Raw genomic sequence first — 23,932 nt, 5'->3', positions numbered from 1 at the left:
TTCTCTGGGGGTCTCAGCACTTACCCGACAAAGGAGCCCCACTCCTCTCTGGGGCCTTGCTGGAACCAGGGCAGCTCCGATGGCCTGGCTGGCCAGGGTCAGGAACCCCAGCACCTCAGGGGGCAGCAGAGGAACCAGGAGCCAGTTGTCAGTGTGGTCTGGAGCCTCAACCCTCCTGCCCCAAACCAGGAGACGCAACAAGTCCTGCCTCTGGTCACCAGGAGGCCAGTGCTGAGGCCACAGGGTAACTAGACCACCTCTCCAAGTCTGGGTGCCCTGGTCTGCTAGCGGATGTGCACACGTGGCACAGGGAGTATGGGGCTGCTGGACACACCTGGGGGATGACCCTGGTACTACACAGGCCAGTCTGGGTTGCCCCCTCCCAAACATACTCATCCCTGTGGGAGGCCAAGAACCCCTCAAGCTGGAACCCTAGAGAGCCCCTGTGAGCACGCGGCACGGCACCCCTTACTGGTCACAGACAGACCTTGCAATGAATCACTTTTCTGGGGCTGGTGGCGAGGCGGTTAAGACTTGGACTGCTGACCATGAGGTCAGCAGTTCAAAACCACCAGACACTCTCCCCGGAGAAAGATGAGGCTTCCTACTCCCATAGAGAGCTACAGGGTCAGGAGCCTGCCTGTACTACAAACTTGCTAGGAGCCAGAATTGACTCGAAGGTTTGGCAAACCGAGCCGAGCCCAGAACTTCCCAATAGGACCGATGGGCAGTGAGAGGAGGGCCGTTCTACGCTCTGCTCCCCCATCGGGTGGCTGGTTGAAGGGCAGCCAGGCTTTGCTTTCTTGTTTGAGATGATTCAGTAGGGGCTGTGTGGGGTGGGGATGGGGCAGGTCCTTTTTGTACCTCATGTAGGGGCTCGGGAGCCCCTCAAGTTTGGTCTTGTATCCCAACTGCTACACCAGCCTGTGTCCTTGTAGTGCTTCCTGGGGGATAGCCCAGCCCCCTCCTGTTTTGCCATCACCTAGGTGCCTGGCTGGGCACCCATCTCTTATCTGGACACTTTGAGGAGGGTGGGGAACCCAAGGGACCCACTTTTTCCAGGTTGCTGTGTCAGGAGCCTCACTGTGTCAGCTCAGAGGTGGGTGACATGCCCCCTGCTTCAGAAACAGGGGCCCCTGAGACTCAGAGAAGGACTGTGACATTCCCCAAGACACTGGACCCCAGAGTTTACAGTTAGGCCTCTTTGCTTCCAAGCCCCAAGTACTCACAGCCTCCCCAAATTATCCACCAAGAGCCAGCAATAACAGAATTATATTTATTGAATCACAGACCCCTGCCGTGGGGGAAGGAAACCTTTACCTAGTGGGTGTGGGTGGGGTAAGCCATCCCGATATCTGAATTGGCAGTTCCCCGAGAGCCCCGATGGCTGCGTGTCCAATCAGAGGCTTCGGGAGATGGGAAGGGAGGGTGTAACACGCTAGGGACAATCCCTGTGCTGCCATCCTGGGGAGATGGCTGTGTTCAGCCCCGGGCCACGGCAGGAGTGTAGGGCCAGCCGAGCGTTCTCCTAGGACCCAGCCGGGTTGGTAATCTTCCCCAGGAAGAGTACGGATGACGTCTTCTCTTGGCAGATCATCATCAGGAAGGTTCTGTTGAACCTGACCTCTTCCGGCTTCTCCATGGGCAGAGTCTGGGCTCCGGTGCCTGCAGCACCCTCCGAGCCCTTCTCGTCCAGTCTCAGGTTGGCCTTGTGGATGGCCTGAGGGAGCCGGGAGAGGGGGTTAGTGCTGACTGAGACCCTCAGGAACCATGGCAACAACAAAAACAAAGCCTGGGAGAGAAAGGCTGTGGTGAGAATCCCTTCCCTAGTCCCTGAGCTCCACCCCCATCCTGGGTTCCTGGCTTCTCTGCAGCCACCATTGAAGGGTGCTCAGCCGAAGAAGGGCATGATGGGCAATAGGATGCATGTGCGGGCACTCATCACGGGGGCTCAGAAGACAGAAGTGTGGGTGTGTGCTCTCCTTCCCACAGGCTGAAGAACTGTCAGCCAGAACTCAAGGCAGAGGGGCGGTGGAGCCTGAGCTAGCTGGAAGGGAGGTGGTGGCGTGTCCACCCTGATGCCTCCAGCTGTCACCACACTCTGCTCCCCCCGTGGGTGGCTGCATGAGGGGGAGTCAGGCTCTGTTTTCTTGTTGGAGATGATTCAGGCCCAAGGGTCTCAACACCTGGTGATTGAGACCTATCTGGACCTCAGGTGATAGGCTGGTTGGTCTCGTTCGATTAAATAAAACTCTTGGCAATTCTACTTCCAAGAAACAGGCACATCTCCCACGTCTGCCTCACGGGCTCCCAGCTGCCAGTTTGCCTAGGGACAGACAGGAGATGAGCTGTGGAGACGGGGTGAAACACTGAGCTTACGGGACATCCTGGAAAGGAGGTCTTAAAGGCAAGAAAACCCGACCTCTGTCTTTCCCTACTTGCAAAACCGAAAACCAGTCAGTACTCTGGTTCAGTCAGGAAGGAGAAGGGTTCAGTAAAGCTGAAGAGGAATAAGGGGGGGGTCAGTCCAGAAGGGGAAACTGAGTCACCTAAGGTTGCCCGGCTTCCCCATGCCCAGGTGGAACTAGACACTTGAAGTCCTTGTTCAGAGCCCCCAGCCCCTCGAACTCCCAACAGTTCTGGGCCTGGCTCCAGGACATTCTGAGATACCCCTTCGCTGGGTGGTGGGCCAAGTCCCAGAGCAGGGAGTGACCCCAACAGTGCAGGGGACCTCCCTTCAAGCCCATCATGAATGATGCCCTGGGAGGCAGGGACCTGGTCTTCCTGAGCCAGTTGTTTCTGGTCTGAATGAGAATGGAGCTTCCCGCCCCCACCCTCCCTCACCCCAAAGCTCAAGGGACCCCAAAGGAGGAAGGGACCCTTCAGGAGAAGGCTCTATTAGACACCTGTATCCATTAGTTTCACGACATGGCAAGTCCCGTGGAACCTGAAGCCAGGAAACCAGGCTGGGGAGGCCCAGGAGAAGGGTGATGTGATAGTTAGGCTTATTGTACCAACCTGGCTACTAGGTACATGTGGGCTTAATCAGGTTGCAGTTTGATTGACGGGCAAAGAGATAAATGGCTCTGCAAGGCCCACCCTCGTGTGTCTCTTGCTCTCTGGTGATCTGACCAGGGTGCTGCTGCTTGAGCTAGTGTGCTGCACTACCTGTGGGCCAGGCTAACCCATAGATCATGTCGTTAGAGCTGGAGGCTCCTTTGAGGCCTGTTTCACCGTGATGCTGGTGTGCACATTGCTTGAACTTGAGGCAGGTGGATCCTGTCGTCTTGCACTGCTTGAGTTTGATATCCCATCCGGACCTGCTTTGCTAAGCTCCCAAGCTACTGACTGTTGCTGACCCACCCTGCTGTCTGTTGCCTGCGGGCAGACTCTGCTGCCTCGCCTGAGGGAGGACTCCACTGTCTGCTTCCTTCACCTTGACCAAAGCCCCCTCTATGAGTTGAAGGACTTCCAGTATCTTAACTGTTCCCCAAAGTGAGTTGAACGGAGCCCTCTGTACTGCTGTGTTGCAGACTAATTAGCTGTTATATTCCTTCTCACTGTACAAAGCTTATATCTATAAGTGTTCTGATTTTGTTTCTCTAGAGAACCTTGCCTGACACAGGTGACGAGGGGTAGCACTTCAGAGTTTGTAGGATGTTTCCTCATCCACTTCCTTATGCTGTGCTCCCTGGAACCCCCAAAAGAACGGGCAAACCTCGCCACCCAGATAAAAATATGGGCTCAGAGAGGGGAAAGGACCCTTGATTCCCATCTAGGCAAATAAGCCCCAGTCCCAGGTGGTGGGGAGTCAGTCGGAGGAGGCCCCTACCAAGAAGGGGGTGTGCTTCAAGTTCAACCAGATGTGTTTGAGCCCATCCCAGTGCCTGGGGAGCTCATGAGCCTCAGGGTAGAGTGACTCTCCAGGGGCCATCAGGGGCAGAGTTTTCTAATGTTGCCTGCCAGGTGCCCCTGTGGTGAACTCACACCTGTCACCTTTGGGTTAACACCTGAGCATGCTAAACCTTTGCGCTGCTCAGGGACTCCCAAAGGGTCCAGACCCTCTTGCGGCTCAACACTCATGGGTTGGGGGCAGTGCACACAGCTACAGGGCCCCAGAGCTACCTCCGACCATCCTGAAGGATGCCCACGCCTCTAGCACCCAGGGGAGGTCACAGAGGCTGCAGCAGCATGCGTGAGCCCTGTACTTGCCACCCCCCTGTGCCCGGGTGATGCTGGGAGACCAGCTGCCTCCTCCAGACCCTCATTCAGGGCATTTGCGTGATGCCTGATGCCGCCTATGCTAAAGGAATGGTACCTTCCATCATCAGAGTTGCTCCAGGCTCTTCCTGCCCTAAGCCTGCCCTGCAAGGTGGGATCTTGGGGCTCCTCTTTGCCTTTTTGGGGCTGCCTCCACTGCTGTCCTATCAACACCAGATAGAAACAACTGTGTGGCCCTGGCAAGGACCTGGCTCATAGGAGGTACCTGGTACTGGTTGGATGAATGACGAACGGACCCTATTTGGACTGAGAGTGCCTCTCAGAGCATCTTCTTGCCACCAAGCCTTGGGGTCTTGCCCTTCCCACACTGGCCATGCATGGCTGCCACACACTTGGACTGGGCACCCTCTCTCCTGGCACAACTCTGGTCGAGCTCTTTCGGTGGACCCACAGAGCCTTCTGATGCAAGAAAGCCTGCCCAGCTTGCCACCTAGTTCTTCACAGATGGCTTGAGCTTCTCCCTTCACTCCTGTGGACCTCAAAACACTTCCCAAACCCCCCTTCCCCTTACCACACCCATCCTTGCCTCCTTGAAGGGGTAGCTCAATGCCTTCTTTCCCCAGAAGCGCGGTTGCTAGCGGAAACACAGAACGTCCACTTGTATCTGACAGCCATGGTTTTGTATCCATCTGTACTGTGTGCTAAATGTCCCATGGCATATTGAGCAATGATTAGCTGCCAACCTGAAATAGTAACTGGGTGCCCTGGATTGGATCTGGTAAGTCTGGCCCTCTCTGTGTATCCTGAATAAGCAGGGACTTGCTTCCTGGGAGGCCACGAGGCCCTCTGTAGATGTAGGTTTCCTTCATGCCAGGCATGTTTGTGGGCTATGCCGCTCCCAATAAGTCCGGGAGGCCTTTGGGTAAGGTGACCAGATTTAAAGCAGGACACCATTGACCAGGGGGTGGGGGGTGTTCTTGATTTAAAATTTGGTCTATATGGACCAAATAGACTGTCCCCTAGCTTGTCGTGCATTCTTTCAAAAAATCGGGACTTTAAAAAAACGCCAAAAATTGGGACTGTCGCGCCAAAAGCAGGATGTCTGGTCACCTTACCTTTGGGTGACCTAGACCATGTGCAGACCTACATTGCTGTTGGCCTACAACCCGAAGTTCCACATCTGTTGTCCTGGAGTTGATTTTCAACTCATAGTGACAGGGTAGACCTGCCCCCATGGGGCTCCCAAGGTCGTAATCCTTATAGAACGTGGCAGTTCCATAACTTCAGGTCCACTTAAGGATAGATAAAAGTGTTGGGGTGGTATTCAACCTGCCAATCAGGCCACAGCCTGATGGTGCCTCCTTGTGGGCATGACCTTCTCCTAAGGAGGGCCCTGGAACCTCCCCTTCTCTCTCTGCCTTCCCCTTCTTGATGGCTGACCCTGGTTGCCGCCAGAGTCTTGTGATGTTACCATCGACATTGGATCCACTCGACTTTGCACCCACCGGCCTGTGATCTTCCTGCGTTCTGCACCACTGCACGTGGCTGCGTGAGTCTGAAGAGGGACTTCTGGACTAGGATTGGACTTAGGGACTTGAGCTGGACTGGCCGGGATGTTTTCTTGATAGATAACTACTTCTTGAGATGAAGCTCTTTCATACACATAAACGCGCGTCACTGCATTTGTTTCTCTAGTCAACCTGCCTCACACACAGCAGGGCACCGCCTCATCTTTCTCTCATGGAAGAGCTGATGAGTTTGAACTACCGATCTTTCCCCCAGCAGCTGAACACTTAACCACGGCACAACCAGGGCTCCTTTGGTGGTCTCTACCCCCAAATCCAAACCCACTGCCATTAAGTCAATTCCGACACATAGTGATTCTAGATTGGGTTTCTGACACTCGTCTTTCTCTTACCAAGCAGCTGGTGGGTTTGAACCTATGAACAGCAGCACAATACCTACCCCACAGTGACCCTAGGGTGCTTTTTATTGGCCTCTCCAAAACTTCACTGCCATCGAGTCAATTCTAACTCATAGCGACCCTATACATCAGAGTAAAACTGCACCTGTGGCTTCAGAAACGATCACTCTTTACCATAGTAGAAAGCCTCCTTTCTCCCAAGGAGCCACTGGTGGTTTCAAACTGCTCATCTTGTGGTTTTCAGCCCAGTGTGTAACACCCACCCCAGCCCCACTCCTGCTCCCGGGGCTCCTTTGTTGACCTGTAGGAAGAGCTTATTGAATTGGTTTTCACGCTGTGTGATGACTTACTGACTCTGCTGCCTTACCTCTCCCACCTTCAGGCTGCGGTGAGGGGAGATCCTGGTGAGGTCACCGTGTTCCTCAAAGATTTTGGTGATACCGAGGTGGGAGAATAACTTCTTTAAGTTGTAGGTACCGGTGATGGTGAACTTGGGCATGAACACATCTACAACCCTAGGGGAGGTAGAAGTGACAAAGGTGAGGCAGTGGGTCCTAAGAACCGTGAGGGACCCCAGAACCTGAGATCTTCCCTCTCCGTGAGACGGGTCCTCGGCTTCAAGATCGCCTGTGTGCTCTGTGCAGTGTCCTGTCCCGGAGCCCTCACCTCCCAGCAAGCCCTGTCAGATGCCCACCACCTCAGAGTGCCGCCACCTGCAGTCAGGGAGTGTCCCTCCCACGGCAGACTCGGCCACACCCTACCTTAGTATCCCCGTTGGCCCCAGTGGGCTAGATGCCAGAAGCTTCCAAACCCAAGCGAAACGCATGGCCCTCGAGTCGGATCTGACTCAGCCTGTGGGTTTCTGAGACTCTTTACCGGAGTAGAAGAAACCCTCGTCTGTCTTGCGAGGAGCGGCTGGTGGTTTCGAGCGGCTGACCCGGCGGTTAGCAGAACTGAGTTCAAATCAGTGCTGCCTTTCACACACTCTGTCTCTGAACAAACCATTTTACCTCTCCAAGTCACTTGTCTCAGGAGGGTGGGGAGAACCCTGGCCGCCCCCGACAATCAAAGTGCTGAAGTAGAAGACAAGGAAGATCATCGTCGAGCAGCAGAGACTGGCAAGCGCTCTTCTTTTCGCCCTTACGTAGCAGCTCCACTTCCTGCGTGGGTTTGACCTAGACGGGGCCCCTGCCTCAGAGCTGGGGGCAGGTGCACCTGAGGCACCTGAGGAGTTCCCCAGCCCCTGGGCCTGGGAGCCCATTTCTTCTTGCTATTCCGAGAGCCTCCCTACCCGCTGCCGGTTGGCTCTCTCTCCTGCAGCATTGGTGGGTGACATCATCTTGGCCAGTCTCAGAAGGAGACTGCACCCTGGAATATCTCCCATCTGAAGAAACCAACACACCACCAGCACTACCCATTGCCTCTCTCCTTTTCACAGCCCAACTCCCTGAAAAGGCACCTCCACTTCCTCCCAATGTCCCCTCAACCCACTGGAGTCAGGCTTTGGTCCTCCACTTTCTACCGAAATCGCCCTTCACTCGGGACTGGTGACCTCCCTCACTAGATCTGGTGGCCAATTACTGGTGAGCAGCCGCTGATGGCTGCTCTCTTTCTCCATATTGGAGGAGTCCCATCCAAGCCCAGTGCTCACAGGTTTGCCCTCTCTTCCCTTGACCTTGGCTGGTTGTACCACATCCCCTGCCTCCAATGGTTTGAACAGATCTGAGCTGGGTCTGTTCTATCTTTATTCCTTCCCTGGGGGGTCACTGTCCGTTCCAGCTATCTTCATGTCATCTACATGCCCCCCGCCCAACTCTCAACGTTACCTTTCCACTCATTCATTCATTCACTCATTCATTCAACAAGTACTCATGAAGCGCCTGCTGAATACTGGACACTGTTCGAGGTACTTGAGTTGCATCAATGGAAAGGATAAGCAACTGGCCAAGTCAAGTCCATGAGACACTGTCTGCTGACTTCTAGCACAGAGGAGTGGTTGGAACTTTGATTTTTAGCAGGACAGCCATTCCCCCAAATGTTATTTTAGGAAGAATCCTAACAAATATGGAGAGGTGTGGCAGAGCACCCAGGCTGGGGTGGACCCATCCACATCTATAATAGGAAAGTCATTATTTCAAAGCCCACCAAAGTTTGGGAGCTTTCTTGCTGCTTGTTTGGGGCTGGGGTGGGGTGGGGGCGGTTAGAGCAGACTTCTAATGATGCAGTAATGAAGCATGGTGTGGCCGCCACGCCGAAGTCTGGTTGGTAACCCACATTCCAGCCTGTCACCCCACGCAGGCCTCAGGCATGTCTGCGAGGTGTGTGTCTGTTGACTTGGACACATCTATTGGGAAGACCGGTTATTTGCTCCTTCCTCTTCTTTGAGGCCTTCCCAAATGTTGACAATGGGAGAAGGAACAGATGGGCATAAAGCAGGGGTGGCAGTGGTTGAGACAGGACACTGGACTCTAAAAGAATGAGCTCAGAATGCAGGAATGCTGGCCTCGTTTGTTCTTACGACAGCTCGGTGCCCTCCTGGGAGTCACAGACAAGTTCCCTGCCCTGTGAGAGGACTCGGAGTTTCCCAGAAGGGAGGAGACACAACTTTGGTCAGTGAGAGAAGAGATTGCAGGGGAAGCCTTTACCCGGAATGAGAGGAATTCTCCTCTTTGAGGTTCTCCTGAAATCAAGCCAAGGAGAGTCAACGTAATGTAGTAGCAGGGGTGGGGCTGGGCGTGGGGTGTCTATCAGTGGAGACAGACCAAGAGCTAGATAGGAGCCACCTTGGAATTGACCCTGAAGGCAGCATGCACCTGGACCCCAGGAGGCGTCACTTCTGTGTGCTCTAAGTGATCCTTGGGCCCCTGGGCAGGACACTGATTTCAGAACCCCCGATCCTCCAGCAGAGGCTGACTGGGCTGTCTTGCAGGAAGTCATGGAGGCCCCAGCCATACCTGGGAGAAGAGCACCGGGTGGGGAACTCCCTCATGAAGCCAAAAAGATGGTGGCCACCTTCCTGAGGATACCTGGACATGGTTAGTGATGGCCTGACGGGGGCCTCAGCCAGAAAGGCTGCAGAGAGAAAACTTGGTGAGGTGAGCAGAAGGACCTAGTGCCAGCTTGGGGGCACATCTCGTTGGGGGACCACCAGAACAACTCGGGGAACGGGGCTGGCCACTCGGAGGATGGGGAGCTCTGGCGGTCCACAGGCAATGTCTCCACCACTCTCCCTTGACGGCGTTAAAGGAAAGCTGTGTGAAGCTGGGACGGACCGGATGACCGAGTGGGGTAGCCATCCCACTTGGCCCCCTCCCACTGTCCTCACGCTTCTCCACCCACTGGAGACCCCCTCCTCCCCGACACCTCTGGGAAGGCTAAGGCTCAGGTTAGGTCATGGTCCGCTCCTTCTAGAACATCCCCCTGCTAAGAGAGGGTTGTGTCCTCACGATCAGCAGATGCGCTACCATCTTGGGCTGTACTCTACAGGCAGGAGGGTTATTTTAGGAACCCGAGGTTCAGAAGTGACCTGCAGCCAGCCTCTTGACCCACGGGAAGGCATTGGAGAGGTGAGCCGCTTCTGCAGGCCAGCTTGTGCTAAGCCCTCAGTCCCTGCCATCAAACTGATGCTGACTCACAGCAACTCAATAGGACGGAGGACAATGGCCCCAGGCGGGTTTCTGAGATTGGAGCTCCTGATGGGAACAGAAAGCCCCATCTTTCGCATTGTCATCCTCATTAAAAAAATGTCAATTGCATCATCAGAACCAAAAAATCTTACCATAATGAATGATGTGGGGAGTGCGGCGTGGAGACCCAAAGCCCATTAGTAGGCCACTGGAGATCCCCTTGCAGAGGGGTCTCGGGGAGGAGACGAGCCAGTCAGGGTGCGATGTAGCAACGATGAAAAATACAACTTTCCTCTAGTTCCTAAATACTTCCTCCCTGCCCCCACTATCATGATCCGAATTCTACCTTGCAAGTCTGGCTAGACCAGAGGATGTACACTGGTACAGATGGGAACTGGAAGCACAGGGAATCCAGGGTGGATGATCCCTTCAGGACCAGTAGTGTGAGTGGCGATACTGGGAGGGTAGAGGGAGAGTTGGTTGGAAAGTGGGAACCGATTACAAGGATCTACATGTGACCTCCTCCCTGGGGGACGGACAACAGAAAAGTGGGTGAAGGGAGATGTCAGACAGGGCAAGATATGACAAAATAATAATTTATAAATTATCAAGGATTCATGAGGGAGGGGGGAGCGGGGAGGGAGGGGAAAAATGAGGACCTAATGCTGGGGGCTTAAGTGGAGAGCAATGATGTTTTGAGAATGATGAGGGCAATCAATGTACAAACGTGCCTTACACAATTGATGTATGTATGGATTGTGATCAGGGTTGTATGAGCCCCTAATAAAACGATTTAAAAAATATGTCAATTGCTGTCAGGGTGACTCCGCCCCATGGCTGCCTGGTGCGGGTCAGGGCACTGTGCTTCATGGGACTTTCAAAGGCCAAGCTCAGAGGTACCATTACCCAGGCCTTTTGTTCAAGGTGTCGCTGAGTGGTGTCAAACCACCAACCTTTCCATTGGCAGGGGCCCACGTGGACCATGAGCACAACCCAGCATCCCAGCCTCTCATCGGCCCCATCCTGGGGGGTGAGGATAGGGGCAGGCAGGGGGGGTGTTGGCTGCCTCACCCATGAGAAGACTGAGTTAGTCAGGACTGGAATCCAGGCCCCTCTCCCTGTTTCAGGGACCAGAGACTCTGCCCACACTTGCAGCCCCTGGGTTTGGCCTTGGGGGTTGGCGGGAGTGTTGCCGAACCTGGCTCTGGAAGCCCTTTCCATCCCCTAAGGTACTACTATTGGTCAGCCTGCCATTTGGCCTGCTTTTTGCCCCACAGAGGGTAGCCCAGCTCCGTCCTAACCTTGTCTCTGGCTCTCTTCAGACCTTCCCCTGCCTCCGATCACAGTAGGTATGGCCAAAGGTCTCGAAAGAACTTTGGGTTGGGGAACGACGAATGGGGGCAAGATGGAAGGAAGAAGACGAAGATCTGGGCACAGGGGCCCTGGGACACACCCCTTCCCCACTTCCTTCCTACCACGATTCCTCCAGGACACACCCGCCTGACAGCAAGTCCTCAGGACTTCTTAACTCTCACGCCAGTCTCTACCTTCCCAGGAAAAATCCCACAGAGTCAAGAGCCCGAGAGAGGTTCTGTAGTCATTACCTCGAGTCTGTTTTAAGTTGGGGCTTGAAAAAGAAAATACTTACTCATTTTGGTTCTTCAACGGGGACCTCTTGTGCATCACGTTGGGGGCACATCCTCTCCTTCTGTGGTCAGACTGCCGTGCTACCCACAATGAACCATTTGGGGTTCCCTCTGACACCCCATGTGTTTTCCTTGGGGGGTCTCCCTTCCTAGGATTCCATAGCACCTCTTCCTTCCACATAGACTGAAGACAGCGCTTCAATGCCACTTCCTCTGGGAAGCCCTCCTGACCACATTCTCCAACAGAGCGTCTGGCTCCCTCCACTGGGTTCCCTGCTATCTTGATCTATCTCCCTAGCAGAGCACGTGTTCCCCTGGATCCATCTGATTTGTCCCCCTGTCTACACCCCTACAGAAGCAGAAGTTCCTCATTGAGTCTAGACGGGGACCCAGTCATAGAGAAATTGCATGTGAAATATATGATGGAGGCAGTAAAGAGAATGGCAGGGGGGCGGGGGCAGGGAGGCTGAGAAGCTGAGCGTACCGGGCATCGTCTTTACCTCTCTGTGATCATCTTTTTCCATTTGAGCATCACTTTGGTCACCATGGCCTCTTCCACAGCCTCCACTTTGCCCACGTCGGGAAGGATGAACATGGCCATGAAGTCTTTCTGGTAGGGCATTTCCAGGACGGTGCAGGAGAGCTGATTGTCATAGCCGACTTTGAACATGCCCCCTTGAAACATCATGGGCACTTTCACGGACTTGTTCTGGCCCAGCATGAAGTCTTCTTCTCTGGTCTGTTTTGGATCAAACTCGTGTTTCCACCTGGCTTAGGATTGCAGAAGGACAACGTGACCGTGAGCGCTGGAGGGAGAAGAGAGGCCTGTACCCAGAAAAGCACTGGTCTCTGGTTCGTTGGTGCTGGAAAATCAAGGCAGGTCCCCGAGTGAGGCCTACACCCATGCCATGCCCTGAAGGCTCTGGGGAGGGGGAGTGGTCTCAGATCTGATTATTTATTCCCAGGGAACCTAGGACTGAGGGGGGGTGATGAGGTGGCACACCCTTAGGCTTGGCTGTGCAGGGAGTGGCAGGAGGGACTGGATTACACTCACTAGGGACTCTTTAGGTCTGACCGGAGTATAAAGCCTGGGCCACTCCACTCCACTCCACTCTAAGTCTCGAACCACTCAGCAGCGACTCGGGAGAAAGACTGGGCTTCCTGCTCCTTCAGACCATTCCAGTCCTTGGAAGCCAGGGGGCTTGCTTTGAGTCAGTACTGACTTGATGGCAGCCAGAGAGAAAGCAAAAGGAGCCGACTGCCCTGGGGGGCGGGGAGGGGTGGGGTGGGGGGTGTGCTGCTGAAGAGCAAGGAGCACCCAAAGTTGGGTGTCTGGACCCTTCGTTTGGACCTTGATTTTCTCCCTGACGGTGATTTCTGCTGCAAGAAATGATACCAGAAACCCACCTTTCCTTTAATACATAAAAAATATTATCTGTAGACACAATCCACACCAAAGAAAACTTGACAGTTGGGGTGGAGGGTGGTGGGGGGGGGCGGGGAACGACACCTTGTCAGTAATATCAAAATATGTAAGGAGCAAGCAACATTTTTTTTTAAAGCCTCAGTAGAAATAATTGAGACAAAGTCAATCTAGCAGCCATGACAACTGCCCTGGCGAACAGTGGGGTTGACACTTTGGTTGTCGATTAATAAAGCTTTACAAACTAGAGACTGGAACATCACAGTTGGCTAACTTGGACTTCATCTCCATAATGGTCCAAAGAGGACTGGTGGCGGCAGGGCTCGTGGTTGGTAAAGTTTGGCAGAGACACAAACCAAATGAGTCAAAAGCAACACACCTGACACCCCCAGATGATCAACTGCACAGAAAGCCACTGAGTCAAACAAAAGATCATGTGCGAGCAGTTTAACTGTGTTCATAGAAAACTGAGCAGCGAATTGAGGTGTTTTAAAAGAACCCCCTCTGAAAGACATTTTCCCAGTGAAAGAGGAGAAAAACATCGTTGATCTTGCTTTTGGTGTAGTTCCCACCTGAATGTTTGCGACCGTAAATACAGAGCAACAAAGGCCCCAGAGGTCAGCGGATCTAAACATTCTGTGTAGCAGAGAGGGCAGCTGACCCCTCCTGCCAACCCACTGGGTGAGAGCAGAGGTGGACGCAGGTGCCTGAGCTTTCTCCTTAGCAGGTGTCTGAGCCTCTGCGAATCACAAGGAAAGGAGGAAAGACAGCCTTCACCCTCACGCTCTATACCTCGATGCTCCATTGAGGCCAATGGTTGTTCCACTGTTGCAGAAGCATGGCCTTGAACAAGCATCTCCACCTCCCTGAGCCTCAGTGTCTGTATCCCTAGAATGGGCATGTTGGTAGAAACCTCACCGGGCTGCTGTGAGACGGAGGGGGGGCTAACACAGCTCTGTGGCTGTGTCTAGAGAATGTTCTGGGAATACTGGTCATCATCAGCCTTGCCCTCATCACCCAGGTTCCTGTTGGAATCTAGTGATGAAGGACCATTGGGAATTCATGGATTTGCTGCTGCTCGCACCGGCAGACTACAGGACCAGTTGCCAGCCATCCCGCCTTTTCTCCCCTCCAGCCAGCAGTCTCCCTCTGGGTTTGAGGGTGACTGTGTGTTCAGATTCAGAACTCTGTTGCCAACGGCTCAGCAAGGATCATCTGTGGTTTGAAGGTGAGGTTGCTGCATGCATGCACGCGTGTTTGTGTGTGTATGACCATACGTGTAGTGGTGGAGGATGAAGCTTAGATTCTGAAACCTGTTTCCATCTTATGTTCCATCTCTGAAACTCAGATTTAAGGACTCACTAAACTCTAGTAACCAGACCACGTTCCCCTCCACAGTGATCATCACCAACCACCATTTTCACCACAACCACCAACGTCCTGGGCATTTGCTTGGGGAGGTGGAAAGCGCACAGCCTATGAGCCGCGAGAAGCAGTCTCTCCTGTCTTGACTCGCCTAGATTGGCTGTGTAACTCTGGACAAGTATCTCTCTGTGAATATCGCTTTTCTCATCTTCCAATAAATGTCACGTGAATCTTTACAATTGACCCTGTGTTAGGATAATCAGTACTGATAGCCACGAACAGATGGAGAATAATTCCGACTTCACAAAGCTTGTTCAGCACAAAGAACCCCAAGAGCTGCCCTATGAGTCATGCGTCAGGACGCTGGCCCGCCAATCAGTCTTCAACCTGCTTAATCCCACATGTCCCTATTGGCCAGGTTGGCACCAGGAACCTACCAGAAACCTATCACAGCTCATGATATAGATAATACAGTGGAGTTCTGAGAGATTCATGACATACGAGTTCAAGGTTCACCTTTTTGAATCCACATCTTTTGGATTCATACCGAACTGGCCCAAGCCTTACCTCGGAAGTAGATATAATTGATGAGAAGCATCACAGTGCCTGAATCTATTCTCTTGATCAGATTGCTAATCTTCCCATGGGTTTTCTGATGAACATAGTCGTTGATCTGCTTCTGAGTGGCTTCTAAGTTGTGGAAGTCGGTGGGAATGGTGTCAGCATTGTACAGACTCTTGACATCCGTCATAAACTTCTGACGTGGTTGCAGCCCCCGGTCTATGAACAGGATGTTGCTAAGATCCAACTTGAGATCCTGGTTCTGCTGGTTCAGTTCCTGGATGAGGTAATGGAAACCCTCGTGAAGCTCCTTGTCCGGCATGTCATGGAAACAGAAGGCCCGCTGGATCTCCTCCAGAGTGGAGTCCTGGGCGCCCAAGGACAACATGGAGAAGGCAGTGGACAGGCTTAAGGGGGAGAAGAAGATGTTCCCATGAGGTTCCGTAGAGGCCAGCTTCTTGAAGAGCCTGAAGCCAAATTCTGTGTTCCTCCTTGCGAGCTCCTGGGCTGTCTGCTTCCCCTTGGACACTTCCCCATTCGGAGAGGGCTTGTGCTCAGGGAAACCTTTCACTACCAGGAGGCCAGCCAGAAGCAGGCCCAGGCCCGGTGTGGGGTGCATGTTTCGTGGAGGTGGTCCTGGTGAGGAATAGATTGAATGTTAGAAAACAAACCAACAAGAAGAGAGCCCTATTGCCCCGTGCTTCACCACAAGGAAGAGGAGATGAGCATGATCATTCAGTGACCAGTGCGTGCTCTTTATAATAGTTCATAAGGGTTTGGGACTCAGACGAAATCATTTATAAGGAGTAGAAGTACTTTGACGTGCATAAGAGCCCTGGTGGCTCAGTGGGTTACACATTGGGCTGCTAGCCGCAAGGTCGGCAGTTCAAAACCACCAGCTGCTCCACAGGAGAATGATGAGGCTTCTTTTCCTGTAAAGAATCACAGTGTCAGAGAACCACAGGGACAGTTCTGCCCTGTCCTCCAAGGTCGCTATGAGTCAGAGTCCACTCAATGACTCTGGTTGACATGCAGATAGCATCTAACCTAGGAATTCATGCCGTTTAACCTGGGCACGAGAAGGGATTGTCCCCATTTCATCAAGGAGAGGTCTGACTACTACTCTTGGGTGTGTGCCTGCCCTTCTGAGAGTACTAGCACCTCAGTGCTTCTGAGGACCTGCCCCTCTCTACTCTGTGGAGTCATGATAAGAATACCCCACTGTGTGGACACTGGGCCAGAGAACAAAAGCACCCCCCCTCCACTGCCATCTGGTCAATTCTGACTCCTACCAACCCTGTGGACGGGGTAGAAGCGCCCCTGTGGGCTCCCGAGACTGCAAGTCTCTACAGGAGCAGAGAGTCCCACCTCTCCTCTGTGACTCAACAGAGGTACTCCATCCACCTGCCACACTGGCTCCTTAAGGGATGATGGACCACGGGACCCAAACCACTCCGATCAGTATGAGTCTCAGGGAATGCAAAGCCCTCTCCACAATGGGGGGACTGGCTTGCTGACCCCATCCTAGGGCTCAGTATGGCCATGATTCCCACAGAGAGAAGAAGCCTGGAGCTAAAACCAAAATCCCAAACTCACTGTCATTGAGTTGACGCTGACTCACAGCAACCCTCTAGGGCAGGGGAGAGCTGAGATTGTGACTGCTTAGGGGAACAGAAAGCCCTGTCTTTTTCCCAAAGAGCGGCTAGTGGTTTCAAACTGCTGATTTTGTGGATTATAGCCCAACGTGTAACCAATATACCACCCGAAATTTACTCTCTTCTATTTTAACAAATGAGGTCAAAGCCACTGTCATCAGGTCACTTCCAAGGCACAGCAGCCGTACAATATTGGGTGTCTGAGGCTGGGAGTCCTTCTGGGAACAGGTAGCCTCATCTCTTTCCTCTGGAGTGGCTGGTGGGTTTGAACTGCCAAACTGTGGACATCGGGCCGACGTTTACCCAATGACGCTGCCAGAGGTCCTTTTCCAAGTTACACGAACTGAAAAAATCCCCCTTTTGCAGTTAGTCATTCAACTTGAGTTTGTGTGTCTACAGCTCCCCCAAAATGGCCCCCCAATTGCAGTGATGAAGCCGTTTGTCTAAGAGCACACAGTCGACGGGTGGCAGAGATACCCCCAGTAGACTCCAGGTCTCCGGTACACCTCCTTCCGTCTGGTCATTTTGCCCACGAGGGAAGTGGCTCTAAGAAAAGGTCAAAAGACACAAAAAGGTGCATCCAAGGGATTATAGAGAAACTAAGGGGATTAAGCTGTCCCTGGAGCCCACCCTACTCTCTGTTCCCAGTGGCGACTTATCAGCAAGTTACATGGTCATTTACTGGCAGCGCAGAGCATCCTAATGGACACAAGTTATTTGGCTTTGTTTTAATACCAGGACTGAGTTGTCATAGGTCCTGGGCGCTTGTCTCACCCCTTCATAGCTATATGACATCTCTTTTCCTCTCTGAACGAACATGACCTTGAAGGATCATCTGCTCTTAATGGCTTTTCTTTTTTTTTTTTTTGGAAAAATTAAAAACAGTGAGTGATTAATCAGAGCTCTAGGGGTTGTCTGGAAACAGGCTCTAGAGGAGATGATTCTAAAAGTCCTGGAGAATGTCTCAGGTACGGGATAGGAAGCAGAGCGTGGAGGGGACTCAGCCTCATGGGTAAGTGGGAAAGACTGCGGAGGAAGAAGCTGCGATTGAAATTAGAAGCTGCTTCTCTTGAGGGTTGACTGCTGCGTTTGTTGGCTTGTTTCTCAATGCGGGGAGCGGAGACGTTGGGACACGCCGGTTCAGGAGCCGAGAGAACATGCTCAGCAGAGGGTTGGCCAGACAACTGCGATGCAAACAATGTTAGAGCAACCGACAGACAGCCAGGAGCGTGAGTCACGACCAGGGCAGGGCCAGAGCCACCCCGGGGGAGGAAGCCACCCTACTGCATCCCAGAAACTTATGGGCACACAGCACTAACTGGCACAGTTTTAGAAGGATGCTCAGCCAATGACCTCTCGCAGGGTGTCCCACTTTGCTGAACCCCCACAATGAGAACTGGCCACAGGATGAGGATACTGGATGTTGGTCTTCTCCCCGTGATATGCTGGCTATAGGTGGCACGGAGCAAGTCTCTCTTAAAGGTTCAGCGTCTCCGCATCCTCATCCATCGCTGTGTGGCAGCTCTCACTGAGCTGGTCCCCAACTCACAGTGACCCCCCCACGCACTGGAGAGAAACACTGCCCAGTCCTGGCCGTCCCCACGATCAGCTGTAGCTCAGCTTATGCCCCGCCCCCACTGCTCCAGGGCTTCCAATGGTTGCTTATGGAAACGAGACCATCGGACCTTTCTTCCTCGGCCAGCTTAATCTAGAAGCTCTACTGCAGACTGACCAGCAGCATAGAAACACACAAGCCGCACAGCTCTCCCACCAGGAGGGTGAGCCTTCCACCCCGGGACCACCACCGCCCTTTGTCTTCATCGATCTACTGGGTGGTGAAAGCCTGTCCTCTCTAACAGGCCATGTTCCGGGGCAGCTGGCTATTCTCCCCCCTCTGCCAACCCCCTGACACAGTCTAACCCCTCACACTGACCTCAGCTGTGCCGCCAAACTCCCTCCCTGGAGGCCTCCTGCTCAGCCCCTCCCCACCCCCACCGAGCCGCCCCGCCCCAGCCCTGTTTGATGGCCTCCCATTTGTCACCACAGGCCGTAAACTGGCCCCAACTTGTCAGATGGGTTTCAGTGTCTTTTTATTCCATCAGTTAAAATAGTTGGGTGGCTGCTGGTTTCCCAATAGATTGATAGGTTGTTCTCCCGAATTGGGCAATTCTTTAGTGGCTTCCAGGTGGGAGGGGCGTGTGCTCCTGCGGTTAGGATGACCACTAAGCCAATAAACTGCAGTCGAACCGGATGGCAGCGCAATGAAACAAGGCAGTGGAAGCATGAACCGAGCCCTGTGGGATACGCCTGCGGTTGACCAAGGCCTCTGATCAGTGTTCCAGCTCATCTTGGAGTAGTCTGGTCCCACGTGCCTTAGACACGTGGACAATCCTTTTATTCACCGGTGAGTGGACAAAACAGCGTCTCCCTGACTCTGAAGCCATTCCCCGCCGGACAGAGCCTACCCCAGGAGACAGTGACCATCAACGTGCTGAAGTCCACCCACAGGGGGGAGGGGGCCGGCCGGGGCCGGGGGTAGGGCCCTAGACCACTGAGTGCACAGCGACAGCCTTTTTGTGTCCTCCTCATTTCCTGTTGGCCACTCAGCCACTTCTCCATGTAAAAGCCAGTGCCGTGGACGACACACTTCATGCTGGGTGGCCATTATCACTGTCTTTGTCCACATGACCCAACTGCCATCGACATAGACCCCATGCCCGGGTAGGCAGAGACTCCCCTTTATCCTCCGCTCCCAGCTCTCAACGTCAGAAAAGGCACAAAGAAACCCCACACTCACTCTGCCACCGGCTTGGTTCTGATTCAGAGCGACTGTGGGCTGGGGTCCAACTGCCCATGTGCATCTCTAAGACTGTGAATCCATCCAGGAACAGAAAGGCTCATCTTTTCCCCTGAAGGTTGACTGGTGCGCTCCAACCACTGAGCTGTGTGCCTAACCGCTCAAGATGTAAGGCCATCGCCAGGGGCCCCACCCCTAGTAACCACTAATGGCCTCTGGCCCCTATAGAGTTGGCTTATCTCATATTAAAACAAAAAAATCTCACTGCCATGGAGACCCCGCTGGCTCAGAGCAACCCCCCTGTGGGTTTCCGAGCCCAGTCTGTCTCGGGAGAAGCTGCTGGTGGTTTCAAACTGCTGACCACGCGGATCGCAGGCCAATGCATAACTCCTCCACCACCGGGCTCCTCCTCATTCCACACAGGTGGGCGATACAGTATTTGCAACGGACGTGCTTGGTTGTGACCCCATTTTCCATGGTCACTTTCCTCGCCACCTTGAGAAGCCCCGTTAGTCACTGGCATCGGCCCACCAGACGAGGCTAGACAGTGGGAGTCAGGTGAGGTGACCATGGGTTTACGGACCACTTGATCTTTACAAAGTGCCTCCACCCAGGTGATTGCCAGAGGTCTGCAGAAACAGCACGACAACAAGAAGGACTCCAACCGGGGTGGGTGGAGCCACGTACTTGAGAGAAAAGCGAAGCATCCTCCTCGAGAACCTATTCCCCGGTCTCCTGACAGTTCACCATCCCATCGCTCCTCCCTGCTGCGATGTGGATTGGCCCAGGGGAGTTCATATGGTGTGGATCCAGAACCCAATGGCATGCGGCCAACGGGATGGAGGGTGCTTTGCCCAGTTCCCAGGCCCAGGGTTTGAGCCCTAACATCACCATCTGCAGCCCAATCAGTGAGGAGGTTCCGGAAGTCACCCCTCTCCCGCAGGCTGGACAGGTGGGCCTGTGATCTCTTCTCAGACCTCCAACAGAGCACGCCACAGGTGAGTGAACTCAGAACGGACATGCTCTGGCGTCCCCCAACAAGACGGCCACCAGTGCCCTGCACTTGAATAGATGTCTCAGGCATGCTCTGTGGTCCACCGATGGTAAGGACTCCTCGGCCACTCCAAGGGAAAAAGAGGAGACTGTCAAGATTTAGCGTCTCAGAAACCCTACGTAGGGGTGCGATGGCCCCGAATTGACGACAGGTTTTAGGTTGGAACTAGCAACCCCTGCATTATAAAGGGATGCGTTCTCTGTTTATGAGACCCTGCCTTGTGGCTTTTTCTTTGCGAAGGAGCACAGGGTTGACCCTGCACGCTGTTGGGATGAGAAAAACCAGATGAAAGAAACCCAATCAGCATCGCAATACCCCTCCACCTCCTCCCCGATACAAAAGATGGGGCTCCAGGCCACCGCCTAGCCTCTGAATTTCCCCTGCAGGGCTCTGCCTGCTTTCTTGGAGGACGCATTGCTGAGGCAGCACTGTGAACGGGCTGCTCTGCTAAGCACAGAGCCCTGATCAAGGAGCAGTTAGCATCAAAGCTGCAGCCTGGCTCTCATTCTCCTCTGGAGCGGAGATCCAGATCCCTCATTCCCAAATGATGCTGCTCCCCACCAGCCTCCGTGGACCTCCCCAAACCTCTCCCCACCACAGAACTTTCCAGCACTTTGCCTGACCGGCTCCGCCCCTCCTTCCCGGACTCTCTTCCAGGGCAAAGGCACTGTTGGGTTGGGAGGCCTTCGCAACCCCCCATTTCAGGGCCATTTTGCTAGAAAGGGGGAACCAGAGCCCAGTGAGGACCAGGAGCAGACTGAGGTCATGGTGGCCCCTGTCATGGGTCAGAGCGGGAATCCAGCCCTGAAGGCAGCTCTATCAGAAATGCAGCCAAGGGGAGGCTGGGCTTCAGCTCCTCCATGAAACAGTGCGTGGATGGGCATGGCTGCTACTTCTGGGAGAGAGGCGGATACACACACAGCTCGTAGACCAGGCTGACTGCGATTGGAGCAGAGGGCAGGGCTCGTCGGAGTTGGAGGAGACCTTTCTCCCAAGACCACGCCATCCCCACCACGTTCACCAGGGTTCTCCCTTCCAAAAAGTACCGAGAGCTGGACTTCCACGGAAACAAATCAAGCTTCCTTGAAGGGCACCTGTGCTCTCTCAAGGTGGGGTGCACCAATTCTGGAGGAGTCCCACCTGGAGAAGCGCACCCCTCAGAATTTTGGAACCCTTCCAGAATTCACTTTAGTCTGCCAGCCCCCCTCCAGCCCCTTGCTCAGGACTCTATCCTACATCATTATACAGCAATCTTGGATGGTACAGGAGCACGTGGCCTTGCAAAAGGAATGCGTCCTACTCACAGCGCATTCAGGAGACGTCCTCCGAGCCGGCCAACTAGATCTGCTCCTCTGGCTTTGTTATTTATACGCCCATGACCTGCAGGAAAAAGCAAAGGAGAGGACAATGCATTTGACTTTCCCAGGTGGGCAGGTGATGGAACAGTGGCTTGGGTGCCTGCACCGTGGGCCAGTCACATGACATTGTTTAGACCACACCCTCTGGGCTGGGTCTTCCCCAGGGGAGAACATTGAGATCTTTCGCAAGGATTCTGTTTCCCAATAGCAGTCTGGATCTGGAGGCCGGTAGCCCAGCCTGTGGTGTGACCCTTGAATCTTCAGCCCCATCACCACCCTAGCCACCCCAGGGAAGCAGCTGATCCCTGCTCTTCACGGGGTCACCTCCCTTCTTTTTCGATTGCTCAAAAGCTCCAAATCGCCAGTTCCATTCTTAGCCCTTATTGTGTTCTTGTAGTTCCTGGTTTGGAGGGTGGGAGGTGGGTGTAAATGATTTATTTCTGGCTATTCCCTAAGGTTGACAGTTCGAGCCTACCCAACAGCTTCACAGAAGAAAGGCCCGATGGTTTTCTGTAACTATTCCAATAACAACAAGAACAACCACAAACCCTCTGGGACAGTCCACTCTGTAAAGCATGGGGCGGTGGCAGTGCTTCACAGTGAGTTCTCTTCGGGAAGGAGAGGAGGGGGAGTCGATGGACAGATAAATACATAGTGCCTGCTGGGGATGACAGGAATGCGAAATGACCCACATGCTAAATCGGATTTAACAAGGGGCAGAGGACACACATAGATGACTCCCATGCAGGTGGCCAACAAACACATGAAGAAATGCTCACGCTCATTAGCCATTCAAGAGATACAAATCAAAACCATGAGATAATCATCTCACCCCAGATAGGACAACAGCAACCAAAAAATTAATGCCGGTGAGGGTGTGGAGAGGTTGGAGCTCTCTGATGTAAGAACTGTACAGGGTGCAACTACCAAATGGCAAATGGTCTGGCTTTTCCCGGAGAAGTTCAAAATAGAGGTACCGTATGATCCAGCAATCCCACTGCTAAGTATACATCCTAGGGAAGAACTAGGAGCCGAGGTGCAAAGAGATCAGAGGATAAGCCCACCCACCTTCCCCCCAGCACTCACCACAACACAAAGACAAGCAGCCTACATGCCCCCTCATGGCAGACTGGAGACATGCGCTATACCTGCAGTGGGATCATGCACAGCATTGAAGAAGAAGGCTTCAGGAGGGGAAGCACCTGAGAACATGGGCAAACCTGGAGGACATTAAGCCGAGTGAAACGAATCGAGCACAAGGACAGCAAGTGTATGCGATCACTCTTACAAAAGTCAAGAAAAGGTGAAGGCACAAAATAAAACACTCTTGGACGGTTACCGGGGATGAAAGGTAAAACACAATGGTGGTGAGCAGCACAAGCTAGCCAAGGCACAGGAAGACACTGGGACATGCACAAGAACACAAGACAGCCAAGGAGCCCTGGGCATGCAGTGGCTATGCATTGGGCTGCGATCTGCAAGGGCAGAGGTTCAAAACCACCATCCGCACCACTGGAGAAATACTGGTCTTTCTACTCCTATAAACAATTATCATCTCAGAAACCCACAGGGGCAGGGGGTCGCTATGAGTCAGCATTGATTCGAAGACAGTGAGAGAGAGAGAGAGAGAGAGAGAGAGAGAGAGAGAGAGAGAGAGAGAGGCAATAACAAGAATAGCAAACAGTACATAAGGGTAGATACCAAGTAGACCTGCAAGCTTAATGGACATGAGATGGCAAAAGGAAATAGGCTCAAGAGTATAAATAGCTTTGGTGATGAATAATTCTACGTATGTAATCGTGTGTGCTACAGCTATAGCTACAGGTGTTATAGAACATACAGTGCAGTTTCTGAAAATTTTAAGGTGAAATCAGATGGAGCAGTGGGCTTGGGGGACTAGGTCCTTTTCTCTACGGACCGGACATCCAGGTCAACTGGATTAACATCGTGGGAAAAGGCCATGTTCTATACCTTATTTCAGTGAATTGTGACTGGGGTCTTAACGCTTCCGGCCACACAAGATACAACTAACTGCTGGTTTCTTCCCACCCAAAGTGAAGACGGGTGAGGAAAATCAGACTTGAGGAAGCAATTAGTCCGAAGGACTAATGGACCCCAGCCTCCATTAACCAGAGACCAGAAGAACTAGATGGTGCCTGGCTCCCAACCACTACAGACTTCTCTGATCAGAGTCTCACCAAAATATCCTAGACAGAGTGGGAGAAGCATGTAGAACAGCATTCAAAATCAGAAACAAGACCAGAGTTACCATTCTGATAGAGACCAGGCCCTTAGACTCAAC

The 23,932-nt window shown here is 53.2% G+C and overlaps 1 protein-coding gene across 1 annotated transcript; it reads right to left on the bottom strand.

The window, feature by feature from the left end:
• Positions 1-1,402: 1,402 nt before the first annotated feature.
• On the bottom strand, positions 1,403-21,641 carry SERPINA12 (serpin family A member 12). Its single transcript, XM_004699094.2, has 5 exons — positions 21,577-21,641; positions 14,773-15,402; positions 11,918-12,188; positions 6,513-6,660; positions 1,403-1,720 (listed from the first exon to the last, which is right to left on the bottom strand). The coding sequence occupies exons 2-5, from the start codon at positions 15,383-15,385 to the stop codon at positions 1,529-1,531; spliced, it is 1,224 nt and encodes a 407-aa protein (XP_004699151.1). The 5' UTR covers positions 15,386-15,402; positions 21,577-21,641; the 3' UTR covers positions 1,403-1,528.
• Positions 21,642-23,932: the final 2,291 nt, after the last annotated feature.

This window comes from Echinops telfairi, unplaced genomic scaffold (genome assembly GCF_000313985.2).
Source record: "Echinops telfairi isolate 266 unplaced genomic scaffold, ASM31398v2 ScPeMD7_18;HRSCAF=68, whole genome shotgun sequence".
Taxonomy (NCBI): domain Eukaryota; kingdom Metazoa; phylum Chordata; class Mammalia; order Afrosoricida; family Tenrecidae; genus Echinops; species Echinops telfairi.
Note: the sequence above shows the minus strand (reverse complement) of the source record. Positions and strands in the feature narration are given on the sequence as shown.